Source organism: Pygocentrus nattereri, chromosome 12 (genome assembly GCF_015220715.1).
Source record: "Pygocentrus nattereri isolate fPygNat1 chromosome 12, fPygNat1.pri, whole genome shotgun sequence".
In the NCBI taxonomy this organism is placed as follows: domain Eukaryota; kingdom Metazoa; phylum Chordata; class Actinopteri; order Characiformes; family Serrasalmidae; genus Pygocentrus; species Pygocentrus nattereri.
Window position 1 is genome coordinate 23,099,734 of NC_051222.1, and position 20,460 is coordinate 23,120,193.

General features: G+C 38.3%; 1 protein-coding gene across 2 annotated transcripts; it reads right to left on the bottom strand.

The window, feature by feature from the left end:
- Window positions 1-231: 231 nt before the first annotated feature.
- map2k7 (mitogen-activated protein kinase kinase 7) lies at window positions 232-20,339 on the bottom strand. 2 transcript variants are annotated; one of them, XM_017699078.2, is made up of 12 exons: window positions 20,123-20,339; window positions 16,282-16,329; window positions 9,822-9,966; window positions 9,101-9,167; window positions 8,549-8,662; window positions 7,415-7,534; window positions 7,135-7,242; window positions 6,475-6,654; window positions 6,220-6,300; window positions 5,156-5,298; window positions 4,517-4,562; window positions 232-3,273 (listed from the first exon to the last, which is right to left on the bottom strand). In XM_017699078.2, exons 1-12 carry the CDS (start codon window positions 20,268-20,270, stop codon window positions 3,133-3,135), a joined length of 1,341 nt encoding a protein of 446 aa, XP_017554567.1. In that variant the 5' UTR covers window positions 20,271-20,339; the 3' UTR covers window positions 232-3,132. The 2 variants fall into 2 exon arrangements, with proteins under 2 accessions (XP_017554567.1, XP_017554568.1); XM_017699079.2 differs by lacking the exon at window positions 16,282-16,329.
- Window positions 20,340-20,460: the final 121 nt, after the last annotated feature.

Sequence of the window (20,460 nt, forward strand, 5' to 3'; positions counted from 1 at the left end):
CCTACCTAAATGACTACCAGTGAAATATAGCTCTTATATATAGATATAACCACTATGTGTCTACACTGTGCCTTTAATACTTGTTCTACCTGCTATCAGCTAGCTGTGAGGTGTGAACAGAGGGTTAGCACTGTCACTATGTTTCTATGCTAAACCTATGATGTGCATATGCCCATCATATATATATATATATATATATATATATATATATATATATATATATATATATATATATATATATATATATATATGCGCTTCTTTATCTCCACACCTCCTCTCCTTTCTCTTTGCTCCATGGTCTTACCATCTCTGTTTAAGTTCTTCCTTGAATGTATTTGGTAAATGTAGAGACATTGCAGCTTTTCACTTTTTTTTGGTTTCGTGAAAGAAAAACAAAAGAAGAAAATAAGTTATTGTCCTTTGGGGAACAAAATAATTGACAGCAGCATCTAAAGCAAAAAGTAGCAGCAGCAACAGTAACAATAAATAAATAGAATAATTGATTTAAAAAAAGATTCAATAATGATCAATACGACAGTAAAAATAACACAAACTAATTCATCCCTAGCAATAAAAAAATAGTACATTGGTTTGATACCACTGAAAGCTTTTATGCAATGTCCAGCTAGCTCACCTGACCACAGCAGTCAGTGAAGATCCCCTTACTGAGAAGTCCTAACCTGCACATGTCAGTGCTCAACTTCAATGAAAGTAAAACACTCTGAAAAGCCTGTACCTTCTACTATAGACCTTACTAAGCCCTTCTTATCATACGTTCCTTTCCCCCTCTCATCTCTCTCTCTCTGCCCCTGGAGGGCTGTCACGATTACACGATTAAACTCAATTGCGCAATGCAAAAGTAAATACACAAAATAAATAATTAAAATTGACTTGATCAGTGAATCAGTAGTGGTTATTTAACAGCTTGCATGATTATAATGCATATTCTCACTTAATGTAGCCTAATTACATTACATAAAGTCTAATTAGCCACTCTCTTTCATGTATACTGCACATAAAGTCTTCTTAAGACTTTTTTCAAGAAAAATTGGTTTGGAATCTTATATTCATGATTTGATACTGTTCAGTCCATATCGTTTTTTTAAAAACTCGGATTAATCACCAAAAACATATGTAGATTACTTAGTTAGTAAAATCTATAGTGAAAGTTGATGTAAGCTATGCTAGAAGTCTTCCTTGTTTATCTTTTACTAAAGTACTTCATAATCTTTAAAGGGTTAGGAATGGTTGGTTATAGTCTTGTTTATATGGTTAGGCCTTTTTAAGAACTCCGATTACACATTTACTTGTGTAAATAATTGGTATTACCTGTCTAACTGTCAAAATACGAGCTACTATAATTGACAGTGACAGCCCTCACATGCCTCTTATCTTTCTTTTATTACCATCCTGACATCCTGACCTTTCCTGTCAACGTACCGTGTCCCATTTCTTACTACCCCAAATGTCTCTCTCTCCTTTCTGTCTCCTTATTGTCTTTGTCTCTCTTTCCTCAATCAGCCTAGCAGTGATTTGGCTTTGAGAAGCAGTGAAGTCTCAAGGTCTACAGCTTTGGTTCTGGAAAACGTAAATGAATTTCCAAAGAACAGCGCGTGTGGAGTGGAGTGGACTGGTGACAAACGACTGATGGACAACTGAAAGTGGTGTAAACCCAGTGTTGCATCAAATAAAGCAGTGAAAATCAAAATTGCTTTGGTCTGCTGGAACTCAAATGCTCTTTACAAGTGAAAACAAATCAGGCAGAAAGAGAATGAAATGAGAATGAAACTGTAGAAAGGAAACAAAATGATCAAAATATGGAACAAAATGGGGAAAAAAATGGAAGGAAATCTATGAGTTTGGAGTTTTAGAGCAAAAATGTTCCATTGTTGATGTTTTTTTAAACATCTTTGTCACTGGATCGCATGAATACCATGGTTTTGCACGTATTCTTGTCTTTCTATCCATCTGTTTTATTTCCCCCGTCTCTTCAGCATGAAGAACTAGAAGACAGCTCAGTCACCATGACAACTTTTCTCCTTTTGCCTCATCACTTCCTTCAACCACTGTGTGTTCTTAGGTGGCCATGATTTTGTCTGATGCCTTTCTTCACAAGTATAATCCATTCACAGACTATCAGTCTTCCTGCTTTTGCATACTGATTGTGCTCCTGAGGTGTATATACGATGTAGTCTATACATATAAAACGCTACAAGCTAATTTTTTTGTGTTTTATCTTTACAGTCAAACAAGATCCCATTATCAAATGTATATATGATGCATGAAAGTTAGTCAAAGTAAAATGTTCAATGAAATCTTGCAACAAGTTCAAATTCTATAAAGGTGAGTTAGAAATGTGTTAGCTAAAAAATGACAACAGTAATACACTTCAGGACACTATCTAAATCCTCCTCGCATTTCCTGTACTGTTTCGCTGTACTGCTTTCGTGCAGTAATGTGAAGACTTGCCGTATACTAAACACAAGTCTACTAAGACTTGTACTACAGACACACAAACATACACACACTCACCTTGGCTCAGTGTTGTTAGACTACTCTGTTCAGTCCCTGAGTAAGGGGCTATGGAGGATGTAGACGCAAATGACCATGGTGCTAAATTACTTGCTATCAATATACGACTGTACACTATCTATAGAGTGGCTACCCACTGCGCAGCCACCTATGGCTTACACTGATTGAACGGAAGTGAACGCGTAATGCGAGTACGTGAACTCCTCGTCAGACAATATTCACAGCTGTACAGTGGACTATAGCTTATGCTGGTAGTGGAAGTCTATGACACTATACATTTTGGGCTATGATAAGTGAATGTGCACAAACTAGCTACTGCTAACATGTCCGTCCTGAAAGAATGGTGGATGGAAGGAAAGAAAGAAAAAAGTATATATATATATATATATTTCAGATTACAGCACACTTGCCCATGTCTGTCTGTCAGTCAGGCTCTCACTTTTACTTTCTCTAAAACCATGTCCATAAATCACATGCTCAGTCCCTCAGTCTCTTTCTCTTTTTTTATCTCTCAACCAGCACCTTTATCGATCCCTAACCTGCACACAATCCTCCGCTCTCCCTCCATCCATCCATCGCTCCATCTCTCCCTCTGTCTGGCTACCTGCTGAACAGTGAGTGGAGCTGATGTTGGCTGTAGCATTGGCTGCTGCGTGGAGACTCAGTGCGCTCCATCACAGTCTGGAACCAGCCCGCCACGTCCACGTCCAGCACCTCATAACGCCGAATGAAACTGTGTTCCTGCAGAAAACATGGTATGAGGTCAGGAGACAAAGGCTCATTCAGACTGTGAGGTATATTTGCACTATGTTAGGTAGTTTATCATTGCTGTCATAAAAACAATAGCTTTTTAGAAAAGAAAAGTTTTTAAACTTTAATGCACTGTCGAAACAAGTGATGCACTGTAAAATTTGGCATTGTTTCTTTAGCTCATGCGTCAAATCTTCTCTGTGAAGGGGTAGCGTATCCACAGGTTTTCACTCCATACAAGTAGAAGCACATCTGACTCCATTTGTTTGATGAGTTGGTCTCAGTCTTCAAGCATTTCATCATGTGACCTCCTGCTTTGTTGGAGCGAAAACCTGCAGCCACACTGGGCTTTGGCAGATAAGACTGGACACCTCTGACTTAGCACATGTACATTTGCCCCCAGATGTATATTTATGTAGGCACATCCCTGTTGGTTGAGTCAAACATATAACCATGTAGAATCTGAGCATTCTGTGTGGAAGAGGCTTCCTCTATTGCTGGATACAATCAATCACAGATTGATTATAAATCAGTCTTATAAATCAGTAAGCACTTATTACCGATTTGTTTAATCAGAATAAACATAACTCATGTGTTTTACGTGTGTGTATAAACATAGTTTGCAGAACAACATTTTCAGCTTTGTTTAAATAAGACGTTCTTTGCATATCAAATAAAACAGCATTGTGAAATCATATAATTAAAAAAGATCAGATTAAACAGCAGAATTAGCCATGGTTTTTTTTTTGCATGAACCTTAATGAGGTGGAATATAGGAATTGTGGGTCAATCTGTACATATAAAAATATCTGGCAGGGCCAATATTGATGCCGATAAATAAACATTAATAAAAACGTAGTAATTGAGACTACATCTGCCTGAATTTGCACTACAAATAAATATAACATTATTTCTGTAGGGTTACAAATACAGTTCATATGACAGCAACAATATGTTACTGAAGGGAAGATTTGTTTCTGTTTTTTTCCCCCCCATTCAACTGAACTCCTCAGGATTCATATTCGGTTATTAATATGTATAAAATTATCCATTAACTACTACCTAATTTACGAGGCAAAGAATGTCTGGACCTAGTGACGGGGCCCTACAGCTAATGGAGTTAATTGTTAACTGATATGGAATCATCTGGAATGTACGGTAAAATAGTGATATAGCTGATATATAATTTCAGAACATACTGCAGTACAATTATTTAACACAGTGGGACACTTACAAGCAGCTTGTGGTATTTTGGCCTTTTTCTGTGATCCTTTGTGAGGCTGCAGAGAAAAAGAGAATACAATTAATACAATTTGTTTTACTGACTTTTACCCAATTTATTTTGGCCAAATCCCACTTGCTAGCTAGTTTCCATGTAACATGTTTGAGAAGAAAATCAATATATTAATCAAAGAAATAAGCACATATATGTATATATATGTATATATATATATATATATATATATATATATATATATATATATGTGTGTGTGTGTGTGTGTGTGTGTGTGTGTGTGTGTGTGTGTGTGTGTGTGTGTGTGTGTGTGTGTGTGTTTACATATATACACATGCCCAGTTGTTGACTTTCTAAATGAAAATAAATTAACACATTCTAGCAAGTGCCTTTTTGCACTTGAACTTTTGCAGTCCACATTTTATGTTTTTATTTATGTTAAATATGTTACATTCAGATAATAAATAATAACTTTGTGTTAAAATGTACAGAAGTGTGTTGTCTGTAGAGGATGTGCCAACTTATTTTCTCTTCATTTAAGCAGGGAGCATACAACTGCATATTTTGTCTTTGATGAATAAGAAAAGAGTTCAGGAAATAAAGCTCATCCTTTTTTATGGTGTATGTGCATGTATATACCAGTCTTTAACGAAAGACTGGAAGTCCAGAGAGAAGCCCATGCTGAGAGGCAGAAGAGGAGGGTCTTCCTGCAGCACTTTGGTCAGAACCTCAAAGTCTGTTTTGCAGTTCTTATATGGGAATTGCCCTGTGGCCAGCTCCACCTACAGGAACAAAAAAAAGTCTTAGAAAGTCTTACAATATTCAAAAATGTCATGAAATGTTTCAAAATATCTTGTTTTTGACTATGAAGCTAGCAGCAATCTTTGAATGAAAAGTTTAAGTTTATATGGATTAAGTGCACGCCAGGATGCTACACAGAACTCCTAAACACGGCATCATTTACTCTGACAGAGTGGTACACATGGTACACAGAGTGGTGCTGAGTGTATTGGCATGTTCTGCTATAATTATTATTTTTTTGTTTACTACATTTGTCATTTTAAATATATTGCCCGATTTAGAGGTATTACATTCTAAGATGATGCTTCAAGACCAGGTTGAAAAGAGTCACGCTGATAATTAAACTAATCTAGAACAGTCCGCCAACCAAAAATATGCAGCCATCACTTGTCCTGCTGTTAGAAACTGATCACTGATGAGGGGCTAGAGGACTGCAGAACTGAAAGTCTGACAATAAATAGACACATCAGACACATGAAAGCATATGTCTATGTTTTCAACCAGTCAGCTTGTAAAAAACAGACATTAACACATCAAATTTGCATTTGTGCACATTTTTCCTTTTTTAAGGTTCTTGGGTATTAAAATGCACTGAATGTAATATTAAAAACTGTGCAGCACCTCTGTTTAGACAGACCACAGCAGACTAACTAGATTATTCACAGAGTAATGTAATGTTATACAAAGAAAAACTAAGCTAATAGTACATAAGGAAAATATATTATTAGTATTAATATAGATTTAGCAGTATTAAAAATTCATACAGCATTAAATTGATACAGATATAGCTGGACACTGCTGTGGCAAATGCAATGAGAAGATGTAATGTGCCGTTCTCTAATGTGTTACAATATGGTAAACAAGTGTTATTTAATGCTTTATGATGCAGGTAGAAAACACACCAGAGAGATGCCAAGACTCCAAACGTCGGCCCTGATGTCATAGTCCGGCTTACTGGGATCTGGAGGATCTATTCTCTCAGGCTGTAACACACAAACACCATGTGTATAAGGAAAAAAATATTCACATACATCACTTCAGAATCATACACGCAGTGAACACTAGCCCACACAACGTCAATGAGTCACTGAACATTTGTGTGTATTTGTATGCATCCCAGAAACCTCTCTTTGTGTGTTTGAGTGTCTAATACTCACAGCCATGTAAGCAGCACAGCCGGCACTGCGAGTCTTAGCCTTGGAGTCGACGAGGCGGCCGCTGATGCCAAAATCACAGAGTTTGATCTGGCCTTTAGCGTCCAAAAGGATGTTAGAGGGCTTTACGTCTCGGTGGATTACGCCATGCTTCTCTTTCAGATACAGCAGAGCTTTCACAATCTGCAAGGAGAGATGTTAATAATAATAATAATAATAATAACAATAATAATAATGATTATCATCACTATTAAGTATTAATAGTAGTATTAGGTAGAGATGCACGATAATACCAGAATCATAATGGTATCAGCAGGTAACTGTTTCAAGCTATTAGCATCAGACCGTTATTCAGTGCAGCTCAATAGCTACATTTCTACAACAACTTATCTATGCTATATAATTAAGATGATCATTTATGCTAGACAATAAATATGGTCATGTAGGGTATCAATTTAATTCAGGCATTGAAAAGTACTTTTTAGGTGTGGGAATACTAGTGTCTTGCTAAAGTTTGTTTGAAATAAGTCAATAAATGAACAGCTTCACAGAGCAGAGGCGTGCCTTCCTCCAAAAGCCGACATTATACACTTCTGAATCATCAGGATAAGCTAGATAAACAGAGTCAGAGATGACAGAGAAAGGAAAAGAACAAAGGCTCACCGCCACGGTCATTTTCCCCAGGATGCACTCTGGTATGGGCCCCTGGATCCGCTTCTTCAGCTTCTCTGCACATGTTCCCATCAGCTCCATGGCAATGAATACATCCGTCTGTTAGCAGAGAACCATGGGATTTGTAGTTCAAAAACAGTCAAAGGGCTTATCAGTATGTAATGTTTTATTAATCAACTGATATTTCTACTACTACTGATCAATTTCGTTTTTACTTAAAGAGAAAAAAAAGAAAATAGGTGAAGTGTGTGCGTTTATGTGAGTGACTCACATTGGTGACTATAGCTCCGTAGCACTGGATGATGTACGGGCAGTCATGGCTTTTCAGCACCACATCCAAATCCATCAGAATCCTCTTATTCTCATCTTTATTACCCGTCCTCCGCATTTGCTGCAGACGAATACACACACACACACACAAAGCTGAAAGAAATGAACAAACACAATACGCACACTCTTCTCGACCTTGTTCACAAACACACATTTGCCTGCAGTTTGAAGTGATGTAATTAGTAAACAGTAATTACTAGCTGCTTTAATAGAAGGCATTCTAAATCAGTAATTAGGAGGGACAGTCAAGAACACACCCACACACACTAACACAACAATGTTTGTTTTACTTTCTCGAGCAGGATTTACACACACAAAAAAACTCTGGACTTTATTTACAACAAATAGAATCAGTTACTATAGCTATAAAACACTGATTAGAGTCTGACCAATATAAAAATATTATGACTTATGATACAGATTTCAAAGGGCTTAACATTCTGATCTATAATTTTTTGAGATATTTTTTGTAATTTAGATTTAGTATTATACATGGTTCAAGCAGTGCTTTACTGACAGATCTGATTGCCAGTTGTCAACTGTGACCTATATTATAAGTTTTTTTCTCAAAAGTCACGTTTCTTAAATAAACAGCAAAAAACTCAGTATTAATATAAATATTTCACTGAGGGTGGAAATGCTTAGAATTATTTGGGGTTTTAGGTTCTGTTAATTTTTCATTTTTCCCCCAAAAGTTTTATTGATTCAACATGGCACCTCAAAAATTCAATATTTGATATGTGACGTTTTTGCCCAAACACATAAAACAGTGGGTCGAGATTAACAGGCAATGCTGATTTCTTTAGAGTTAGACAAGGAGATTTGTCATGTTTATTTTTAATATACAAAAGTTCACACTGCGTGCTAAATGAACACATACACAAAAAAAAAAAAAAAAAAAAAAAAAAAAAAAAACACTAGCACATTTACAGTATTATCTACTAGACAAATCTGTTCATTTAAGGGGCCAAAATAAACATGAAATAAAAAAAAAAATCAGCAGCCTATTTAAATAGTCGACTCAAATACTGACCAATATGATCTAATAAGAGGTAAGTACACATTTCACATTCACCTTAACAGCAATGACGTGGCCGGTCTTCTTAAAGCGCACTTTAAAGACCTGCCCACAAGTGCCACTGCCAATCTCCCCCTCACTGATCAAGTCCGTCACTTCTGCGGGGTATCGCTGCAAAACACACAAAAATACACAGAGAGCTTCATTCTATATGTATGTGTGTACCGGGTGAACAACTTGACACAATTTGGCACAGGCAATCCCAGCTCTGGCCCCAGAGAACCACCGCTTAGAACATTTTAGTGTTCTTCTGCTCACAAGGGGCAAGGTAATTAATTGATTAGTTGAATCAAGAGTGAAAAGTGCAGGTTCACTTGTGGTTTTGGATAGTAGTAGCTACTTGTGTTGTAGATATTGCAACCCCTGGTTCCTTCCACCAACACTGTAAAGAAATCTACGTTCTGAGTAAGATTGAGTATGTTTCTATATTATACATCATTTCATACCAAACCAAATATCCATTCACTTATAGAATCCACTATGGAACACAAATGTATTATGTTATAGAGCTTATAGCGATCAAACTGATTTTTAACTGGTGGATCTCACCTGTCCGTCAATCTTTAGGTAACCCGTCTGTTTCATGATTTCCTGTAGCTTCTGATCTATTTCAGCACTGTGAAAACAAGACTGCATTTAGACACAATCAACCAGAACAGTGACTCTAAATAACACTATCAACTAATTTATATGCAGGGGCTGTTATCATCAATTACATTAGCAATCAAACAATTAAAATATTACCTTATTAATCACACAATCAGAGTACTTAAAAAGGCCATACACACGCATGTAACTGCGCAATAAAATAACACACAGCTTTTCAAAGTAGGGTTGGGAAATAATACAGTGTCATTACCATAATAAATTATGGCACAAAAAGTCACCATATGTGTTTTTTTGTGCTCATTTCATTAATACAGAGCATAATAATTCAATTTAGATGTATATTTGGTATAATGCAGTTTTTTTGAATGTTCCAAAAGATGTAAAAACTGCCATGTCGCCCACCCCATTTCAAAGATTCCAAAAATACTAAATGAAAAGTTTTTAAAAGTAATATAAAAATGGTAAAAATGCATACAAACGAGTGTGCTCATCTGAACATGTTTGTTTACTGCTGTAAGAATTAAAAATATCATGATACAATTTAAAGATTCACAGTGAAGCTAAATTTTACTCCCTCATTTTTATTTTTAAATTAAGCATTAGAGCTTAACTGATGAATCATGACTGCTATAATATGTATATGTATGTATGTGTGGCGTACTTCTCCAAGCTCTTCTGCAGGCCGTACGGTGGTGTGGGCAGCGTGAGCATGTGTCGGGGTCTGCTGGGGTATGAGTGGTGCTGGGGTGAGCTCTCTGATGAAGACGAACGGCTTCCACCATCGTTGGCCAGTGGCAACTGCAAAGCTGAGTGGGTGAAGAACAGGCATGATGAAGAGAAAGAGAGAAAGGAGGAGACAGAGAGAATCAGAGGCCGTGTTGACAGCTCCTTCTTCTCAGGACCACCACTAGTGCAGTCAGTCAAAGACATTTTAACTAATTTCCATAATTTTCCCCTTTTCACAAGTGTGGTTGACATGTGTGGTGTCTAAAGTTTGCTGATCAGCTAACAAAGTAAATGATGATTATTTATAAGGGTGTGCAAGATACTGTTTTACTGTTGTTGTGATGACATGATAAACGATATGCATTTCTAGAGTTCTTGGCTATACCTCCTGTTTAAATGGTGTTAGTGCAGTATAGTTTGTGGCATGCTAAATAAAAATTACATGCTTTTAAATGTGTAACTAATAGTGTTTTGTGTCAAAATACTGTGTTAAGTATCATGTATCGCGAAAATGCCTTTTTTTAAAATATCATGATAACAGGTTTGGCCATATCACCCACTATTACTAATTAACAGACCACATGTTGCTGTGTATAAAAAGGGACAAATGTACATCACTAAGCTGAAAACAGCAGTAGCAGCCATCTTGAAGCCTGAATTTAGATAACAGTATGTCGTGTACAGATAACAGTAAGTCATGCAGTGTCAGAAACCACATTAGCAAGTCTATGTGAGACTTGACAAAGTGTGTAGTGCGTACTTGTTAGTCACATTATCCGTATTGCTCGAGTGCAAACCTAAAGACTTCAAACACCACACATGTCTTTGTGGATTAAATGCACTTTGTTTAAGGGGGACAAGCTGCGTTTTTCCCTTTACATAGGTTTCAACTCCTTGACCACAGTCTGGACAAATTGTTTGAAACTCAATTTAAACAGCTTTACCCCTGCATCTCCTAAAATTAATAACTAGAGCAACTGAGTTAGATTTCCAGCTCCTATAGTCAGAAAGTGTTAAACTGTAGTTCATTGCCTCACACATCAGACCCATCTCTCAAAAGACCTGTATTTTGACATGCAAAGGCAAAAAAAAAAAACACACACACCAAGAACAGGTGCAAAACGAGCCCCTGGAGTTAGCATTAGCCATTTCCCAGCATGCACCTGGGCAAAGGATATTCACATAGTAGTGGAGGGCTCCAACTGACATTTGCAACAACTTTTCAAGAAAATAAAGCAATGAGTTCAACTGACGCATCCATGATCCACGCACAAGAGTGTACGTCCACAGCTACTGTCACAAGGTTGGACAAGCTTTACAGAATGAGGGCAAAAAGCCTGTACAACTGTTTGCGTGTAATTTTTACGTGCACTTTTTACTGTCTTGTTTTAGAACACACTGATTATTTGTATCACCTGGGGTTTCAAACAGCTAAGAGGAGTGTGCATTCGTAGGACACAGAAGTGTCTAGTTGCACAGGTCAGAGGGTGAGCACCGCCACATGTACTTTTGGTTACTGGCTAGGGAAGTGTGGAGTAGTTAGCTTTTGTTTCCTTTTTTTTTGGTTAAGTAACAACTTTTTGTTTCAGAGTAGGCTAGTGTGGTTGGGTTTTGTTTGGTTCTTTACATTGGTGCCATCCACAGTTTGACTCTTCCAGTGTGGTACTAAATCATCATGATTTTTTTGTTTTGTTAGAACAGAACCCCTAAACTTCCCTAAACTAAACCAATGTGAAAAGCTATTTATTCTGCATGCGAGGGAAAGATCACAGTTATGGAATCTCACCCTGTATTTCATCCTCAGCAAGCATCTGTGACAAACATCTCCATAACTTTACAGACCTTGAGGGGCTTATCGTTTTTTTTTACTGGACTCTAAAGATTTCATTAATATGTCTAGGCTGATTAGCTCATAAGTAGACAGCGCCAAGTACAGATGCCTTTAATTATTTATGCAATCTAAATGTTTGTACATGTACATGAATAAGAACTTGTGGATGGCAAATGGAAAGCCTTTAGTCTGACTTCAGCCATACTACACTACATAGTTATGTACACTAGAACGTTAACAGCTGAAGGTGGTGGACTTTTTGCTTAGCTGGTTTATTCCTAAACACTCAACTACACACAAGAAAATATTTTCAAACTCCTAATAGTGTCACTTTTCAAACACAGGCATGGGGCTGTCATGACCTTGAGCTGACGATTAATTGTCATGCTAATAATTACAATTATGATTTTATTTTCCCTTCTTGTTTATTGTTTGCAACAATTACAATACAAACCCAAAGTGGCCAACATGCCTTACTTGCTATCTGTGTTAACCAAGTAGCTAACCAGCTAGGAACTGACTGTACTATCAAATTAAGGCAGAGTACACGCACATAAACCACTACAGTTACATAGAATTATGCAAGAAGTTAAGCAAAGCTACTTGTTCTTCACAGATGTGGGGGAAAAAAGCCCTCTCCTAGAATCCAAGCTAAAACACTACAGTTAGCTACATAGCTAACAAATAAACAAACATTACTCAGCACTGTCCTCTTAACATTAGGAGAACCACATTAGAACTTTTTCTGTTTTCATAAGCCATGCCATGATGTCTAAATTAACACCAACCAATCGTTGTTTTCATTTATTATTTTATCAATTTCTTATTTTTGTCATCCCATTCCCATTTTGTTTGTTAATATGAGCGAAATCCAACGACTGTGGAAAATGATCACGGCCAGCTCAAATAATTGTCTTCATCTCAAACAACTGTGTAATAATTGTGACAGGCCCACACATCCGAAATAAAAAGGACCTGTAACACACTTTGAAGTGTAAAGCTTGTCTGACCTGACAATGGTTGCTAAGAAAGGATGCGTTTGTGGGCGGATCATGGACAGGTCAACTGTGAATGGCCTGCGATTTTGTTCTTGGATTTGTGGTTTACTGTTAGTTTTGGCTTAACTGAACAGATCTTAAGAGGAAGTGGAGGAGGTTTTGTACTGTACAGGTAACCTTAGAAACGTGTTTGAGGGAAGAGGATAAAAAAAGAAATTGCTGTGCTTCTGATTCCTCCACTGGAAAACCTGTGTGTGGAAGAGAATCAGTTAGTGTGGGTTAGTCAGTGCAGTCAGGCAACTCAGCCACATACATACGACTTCAAGACAGCTGCAGGACACACACACTCTCACTTGGCATCGAGCACTGAAAACTGCCAGCCATTCCGAAAGGCAGAAAGACGGACAGACAGATCAATCCAGAGAGGAAAAAAGAAGCTAGATTACTTTACACCCAGAAAAAAAACGACCACTTCAGACGCCCTGACAAGTGCTGTGTGTGTATTAGCTTGTGCAAGTACATTAGGGGTGTAATGATGCACAAATTCTATGATGACATGCACTGTGTCGTCTTTTTTGTATCTTGGTACAGAAGTCTATTTGCTTTCATTATTTTGGTGAATGTCCAACTGCCAAAACAAGACTGCAGTATCAGCTGAAAGCATAATTAATTCATAATTACAGTAATTTTCTTCAAAAAGCCATTTTTGTATGTTTACACAGTGTGTAAATGGATTTATCGTGCAGGGGAGGTTTCTTCCTTACTTTCACAGCTGTTTCTTTCAGGTATTTGATTGTATATGTTTTGATCAGATATTTTAACAATTCATATTTTTACAACTTTTTTTTTTTTAACAACATGTTTATAACAGCAGGTTTTTCAGTATTTACTGTGTCCACTTTGCCTTTATTGCAGCTTGCATTCTTTTCAGGAGACTTGCTTTCTGAAATCTGCCGGGGTATTTTACCACAAAGTTCAGCGTTTTTCTGCTTCTCAGGATCCACTTTAAAGTAAATTTAAAAACATCAGCACATAAAACCTCACTACACTTCTCAGATCTCCAGTTTCGGTATTCTAATTTTCTTCTTTTTGGTCTATTTCCATTTCTCAGTAACGGCTTCTTGGCAGCTATGCCTCCTTTCAGATTCATAGCACAGTTAGCTTTTCACAGTGAAAGAATGGACAGAAACATCTGGATTTTTTTTTCTTCAAATCTGAAAGAGTTGGTTGTTAAGAATCCCATTTTCTCTACATCTTTTAGTAATATTTTCAACTACACTTTTCCTTTGATTTTCCCCTTACTTAAACAAGATTCTGTTACATGTAATCTCCACAGAAACATCTCTATTGGGCATTTTAGGTGCACATATGAAAGACATACGCAAGAGAGTTGAGGTGAAGTTGGGAAGCTGCTTGCGTGAATGTTATCATCTCTTTAAAGGTGTCTAACAATGTTAGTAACTCCTCTAGATTTTGTTGGGAGGACAAAGTTGTAACTCACTGGTTTTAAGCACAGTGCAGAAAAGGGAAGTGGACAAATCATTATTGCAGAATTTTTTTTTTTTGCTAAATAAATGTTTCCTGTTTCATTCTGTGACACTTAAAAATGAATAACCTTACAGCCATTTTTACTTTTGTACAGCACTTTGTATACAAATATTTTAAAGCTTAAAGCCAAACTATTCTGTTCACAGTGGGTCTCAACTTGCAACTCCCATATTTAATAAAATAAATATTAAAATGTGTATCATAGCACCCCTACTGTTTGTCTTTTCACGTGTGTTCACATCTGAGCCGTGCAGTTACAGCTACATCATGCACAACGTCATCAATCAAATGGGTTAATAAATACATTCTCCAACCCACTCACACGGTCACACTCATCCTCACACACACACACACACACACACACACACACAGAGCTCTGCCACTGAACTCGCTCTAGCAAAAAGAGAGAGTGTTGGGAGATGGACAATTAGAAAAATGAGTGAAGGACAGAAGGTGCAGGAGAAAGGTTTATGAGTAGAAAAAGGGGTCAAATAAAGATGATGCAGGCAGACAGCAATGTCTTCACTGATGGAGTCAGATGAAGTGTTTCCAAATTATTCCTTCATTTTCCTGAATGTACTGTGTCACTAAATGATGAAATGAAACGATGATGTACTAAGGACTCCTGTGCTTAGAGATGTTTGGTGCTGGGGGGTTAATAAAAAGTGAGAAAGGGGCAGAATGATGATGAAAGAGAAAGAAAATGTAAAGGGGAAAAGAAAGAAAAAAATTGGAGTGAGAGACAGAGAAAAAGCAAGGGGGGAGTCAGAGAAAGGATGAGCATGATTGAGAGGAATCAGAAAGAGAGAGTAAGTGAGTGGAGCACAGACATGAAGGGAAAGTGGCAGAAAGAAGAAGTGAGAGTGAGAAAATAAGTTATTGAAGGGGAGAGAGGCAGAGAGAGAAAGAAAGTGTGTGTGTGAATAAATAAATATTATACACACACATATTTATATATATATATATATATATATATATATATATATATATAGATAGATAGATAGATATAAACACACACACATACTGACCACTTCACTTGATATGCCTTGCATTTACACTAATCACTTACCACACAGTCACTCTCATCAGTGCAGTGACACTAACATTAGTGTGTGTTGTGCAGATACAAGGGGATCAGACACAGCAGTGCTGCTGGAGTAATTAAACACTGAGTCCACTGACTGTCCATTCTAATAAGACACTTCTACCTTGTCAGTCCACCTTGTAGATGTAAAGTCAGAGACGGCAGCTCATCTGCTGCCGCACAAGTTTGTGTTGGTCATCCTCTAGTCCTTCATCAGTAGTCACAGGAGGCTGCCCACAGGACGCTGTTGGCTGGATATTTTTGTTTGTTGGACTATTCTAAGTCCAGCAGTGACATTGAGCTGTTTAAAAACTCCAGTAGCATTGCTGTGTCTGATCCACTCAGACCAGCACAACACACCACCACCACCACCACATCAGTGTTACTGCAGTGCTGAGAATGATCCACCAATCAAACAGTACCTACTCTGTGGTGGTCCTGAGGGGGTTCTGATCATTAAGAACAGAGTAAAAGGGGGCTAAAATTATAACTATAAAATTATATAACAGATGGACTACAGTGTGTAACTGTAGAACTACAAAGTGCATCTGTATGGTAAGTCCAGCTGATAAAATGGACAAAGAGTGTAGAAACAAGGAGGTACACCTAATGAAGTGGCTGACTGGTGTATATAGGGAGGAAGAGGGAGAGAAAGATAAAGAAGGAGAAAGAGAGAGAGAGAGAAAGAGAGAGAGATAGAGAAAGAGAGACAGAGAGAGAGAGAGACAGAGAGAGAGAGAAAGAGAGTGAGAGAGAAAAAGAGACAGAAAGAGAGAGAGAACAAAGAGAAAGACAGAGAGAGAAAGAGAAAGAGAGAGAGAAAGAGAGAGAGAAAGAGAGAAAGAGAAAGAGAAAGAGAAAGAGAGAGAGAGAGAGAGAGAGAGAGAGAGAGAGAGAGAGATGCAGTGGCAGTGGGTGATCTGGTGAATGGTACCTGCACGCTGGGAGGGGGCTGGAGCAGGACTGAGCTGGATCACGATGACTAGATACAGGAGAGAAAAACACACACGCTCATTACTGAAAGAAAAACACACACACATTCTCTCTCTCACACACACACACAAACACACACGCACACTGCAGAGATGCTGCTTCACTTCTTGTATTTTCTCCCTCATTCACTAACCCGGGGGGGTTACACACACACCCTCCTCACACAGCTGTGATGGTGATCTACTTTTTCATTCACTCAGTCAAAACTCCTTTACACACACTCAGTGACAGCATTTCCAGGACTTTCATTCACAGAGCTTTAAAGCCCACCCAGAAAGCGAAGCCTGACTAGTATGGAAAACTGACCCAAAAAACGCCTTCTTCCTTAGTAACTGTTGCGAGGTTGGACAAGCTTTAAAGGACACTGTTCAATTCTATTCAACCAAATAAATTCAGGTTGGAGTTCAGATTCGAAACTTAATGTCAACTTTCCTGATCTATCCTAAGGGGACATTCAGACCACACATTTTCTACACATGCCGCATCTCAAGCTTAAAAAAAAACACGAATAATAAACAGAACAGGAAAAAAAAACAACAATGCAATTAATTGTGTTCAACAACAGCTAAAACTAGCTCCTACTCCATGTTGGATGAGTGTCTGACTAAAGAGAAGGTATCGGTGATATTGTCTGGTAGGCAGTGATGATGTACAGCTGATGGTTTTCTACTTAAATTTGCGGTTTAAAAACCTGAAGGCTGTTGCGCAGGATGAGTGCATTCCAGTCACCATTTACAATCCTCTGTAGACAAAAATAGAAAGAAGCACACTTGAAGTCATTGTCTAAAACACCCCCTTAGAGTAAAATCTTTCACACACAAAGAAAAGATCATTTGAAATTAAAAATGCACTCTAAATTTACATATGTTTACAAAACGTGAAAAAATATATTTCCTTTTTTAATTTCCCTGAGAGCATGGCCACACTACATATTATCATTACAAATTATGTCATGATACACCTTTAAGTATGTCATCAGCAACATGAGCATTTCGAAATTTACTGAAAATACTTACACCATGTATAAAAAAAGTAGCCTGTAACCAACAACCAGGGCGTAGTAACAACAAGCAGCTTGGCACACAATCGTTCTAGCTTTTATAAATCTGCACTATGCTTGATTTTTTGCTCAAATTTTAAAAAATTTTAAGAGTGCGCTGCTATGAGTTACCCTGTAAAGCTTGGGAATAATACATTAAAGGCCAAAGCTAACAGGCTGCATATCGCTGGAGTTTTTTTAGACCACATCATACAACTCAAAAAAGCAGGACTGGTTTAATATTTAGGTCTCAAATGCAAAAAATCAGCATCATACTGAAGATATGATAACAGTAAATAAGTCAATTCCATCCACAGAGGATACATCCTCAACCAGGTTTTGACTGAGTTCTCGTTCAATACTGTTTCAACACACTTGCAATTGTCAGATTCATCCAGTCAGGGAAGTACAACCCACATTACAAACTGCGATTCTGAATGATGCAGGCAACTACACATTTCCACCAGAGAGGTCTCCAAACCCTCAAAACATACACTGCGTAGCTTTAAAAGTTGCACTTCTGTTTTGCATTTTGTCCGTTACGATTTTACCTCAAAACCACTAAACATTGTGATACATGGCTTGCATCATGAAAATGGCTACAAGTATTGTGATGCTACAGTTTAGCCACATTGCCCACCCAGAAATATGTAATGAGAAAAAACAGTGCAACCCTAAAGCACTTCAGAAAGAACATGCAACTCTATCTCATCACCTACATGACTGCGCACACACACACACACACACACACACCCCACAGTTTAGTACCTTCATTTGGCCATTGCACTGAAAAGGTGCGTTTCTGGCTTCTCAGATTGTTTAAGGTTTACAAACTAAAGCTCTGCTTGAACCCAAGGAGCTTTCTGCACTCCACAGAAAACAGTATTTGCAAGTGTGAGCAGGTAAGGCAACAGCTCATTAACACATGTAGATTCCCAAGATACTATCCATTATACATTAAATATTACCAGAAACAGAAAACAACTTCAGAGACACACCATCTAATCATCGTACCACAATGAAAGGAACAACAGTGTTAATAATACAAATATGAGTGTTCATATATGCTTTGTAAAAAACAGGGTTTTGTCTGGGTCTGATACCAATACCAAAACCTTCATATCTGCACTTCACTTAAGACGAACATCTAAAAGAAGGTGTGGAAACCTCTCAACCATTTTTCTACCACACAGGAAAAAACACACAGCTATCAATAATATGGGAATTTGAGGGTAGATTTTTTACAGAATTGGACTGGATTCATTCTTTTTTTTAAACCATCGATGGTGATATGTCATCTCCAGCACTCCCCGTTGGCCACAAATACCTGGCAATCAATCACAGCCCAGGTAACACATTTTGGTTAAATCAGCACAGTAATACTTCAATACGCCTAACCCTTAAAATTAGCTTGTTATTAACAGGCTTGTTATTAAGCCATTAATCCTGAGGCTTATTATTTACTACTATAAATCATTCCATAACCACTGAGGAAATAATACGCAAGTAATGAGGTTATGAAAGTCAGGAACTGAAAAATGTACCTAAATTTACACTTTTAAGCCGCTGACAAAAACATTTATATACATAAAGAAACACACCATGTATTCATTACAACACAAATAACACACACACACTGTGGAAAGCACTTATGAACTGAAAGAGTGTGTAGCCGGACAACAGGCTACACCAAATTAAGGCCTTTACAGGACAGGACAGTACAGAGACATATCCTCCTTACCTTAATCTGTAATTCAAACCTAAGGATGGCCAAGTGTCAAGATAACTGGCATCTAACTGTGTGGGACCTACACCCAAACTGCCAACTTTGTCACCAAACCCCTTTGGCACCCCGGTCACTTGAAGAAAACAGAGGTGATAATAGGTTCTTCTTCACCTTCTCTGATATTTATATCTAATTTGGTTCTATTTACACTCTGGTATTAGAGGATCCTGAGGCAACCCAGGTTTGGATGTGTTAGAGCAGGAAAACAGCACATGACGCTGGACTTCAGCTCTTCACGACCACAGTTTAGCTTCCCTGCATTAAAACGTTCGGGCCGTTTCAGAGCTAGGTTACATTTCTAGCTTTAGCCTGTTAGCTGAGGCTTTGCTAGTGGCTACACTGAGAACGGTCAAATCAGACAGCTACACCGCTAACAGCGTTAAGTCGGCTTTTGGTTGTGTATGTACCTGAGAAACGAGTTTCAAAGCAGCGTTTAATCAAGCAAACGCCCTACGTTTATAAGACTTTAAAAGCAGTCGAGCTGAAACAGACACTAGCCAGCGAGCTAACGTTACTTAGCCGTGTCATGTTGTGTGACTGAGTGGGGACGAGGGCCTGCTAATCTGTTCAGCTAACCTAGCCAGACGGCTAACGGTTGGCGAAGCGAGCAGAAAGGGGGCACAAAAACGTAATTATTCTCTCGGCAGACGTTTCCATATGTGTGGCTTGTCGACTTTACATTGAATACAGACTGCCTTATGCTGTGAACAAGCTGTCAGTGTGACACCGCGGTGTCCAAGCAGAGGAACACTCAGTGTTTGTTTATGTAGCCTGTTAGCTTCGCTCCATTCTGCTTCCCTCTCTCTCTCTCTCTTTCTCTCTCTCTCTCTCTCTCTCTCACACACACTCACACTCTCACTCTCACTCTCTCTCTCTCTGTCTCTCTCTCTCTCTCTCTCTTCGCGTCTCATCTCTCTGTTTTCTCCGGCGACCCGACAGCCTTCTCGGGACACTTACTCGGCCTGGGGCGTGAGCGCTGTGGACTCATGTCGATGCTGAGGTCGATTCGTCTCCGAGCTTCTTTATTTTCTTGCTTCAGTTTCTCCTCGATTCGGGAGAGTCTCTGTTCCAGCGACGACATCTTGGAAAAATTCAGCAGCACCATCGAGCGGCTCCGGCACAAAACTCACACTCACACTCACTCACTCACACTCACACTCAGAGTCCCCCCTGCCGACAGTATGGGAGGACGACACGCACACGCGCACACGCACACGCACGCACACGCAGAGCTCAACACTGCTGAAAAAAGCCCTTTAGAGCTAATAATTGAGTTTGAACCATTAGAGACCACT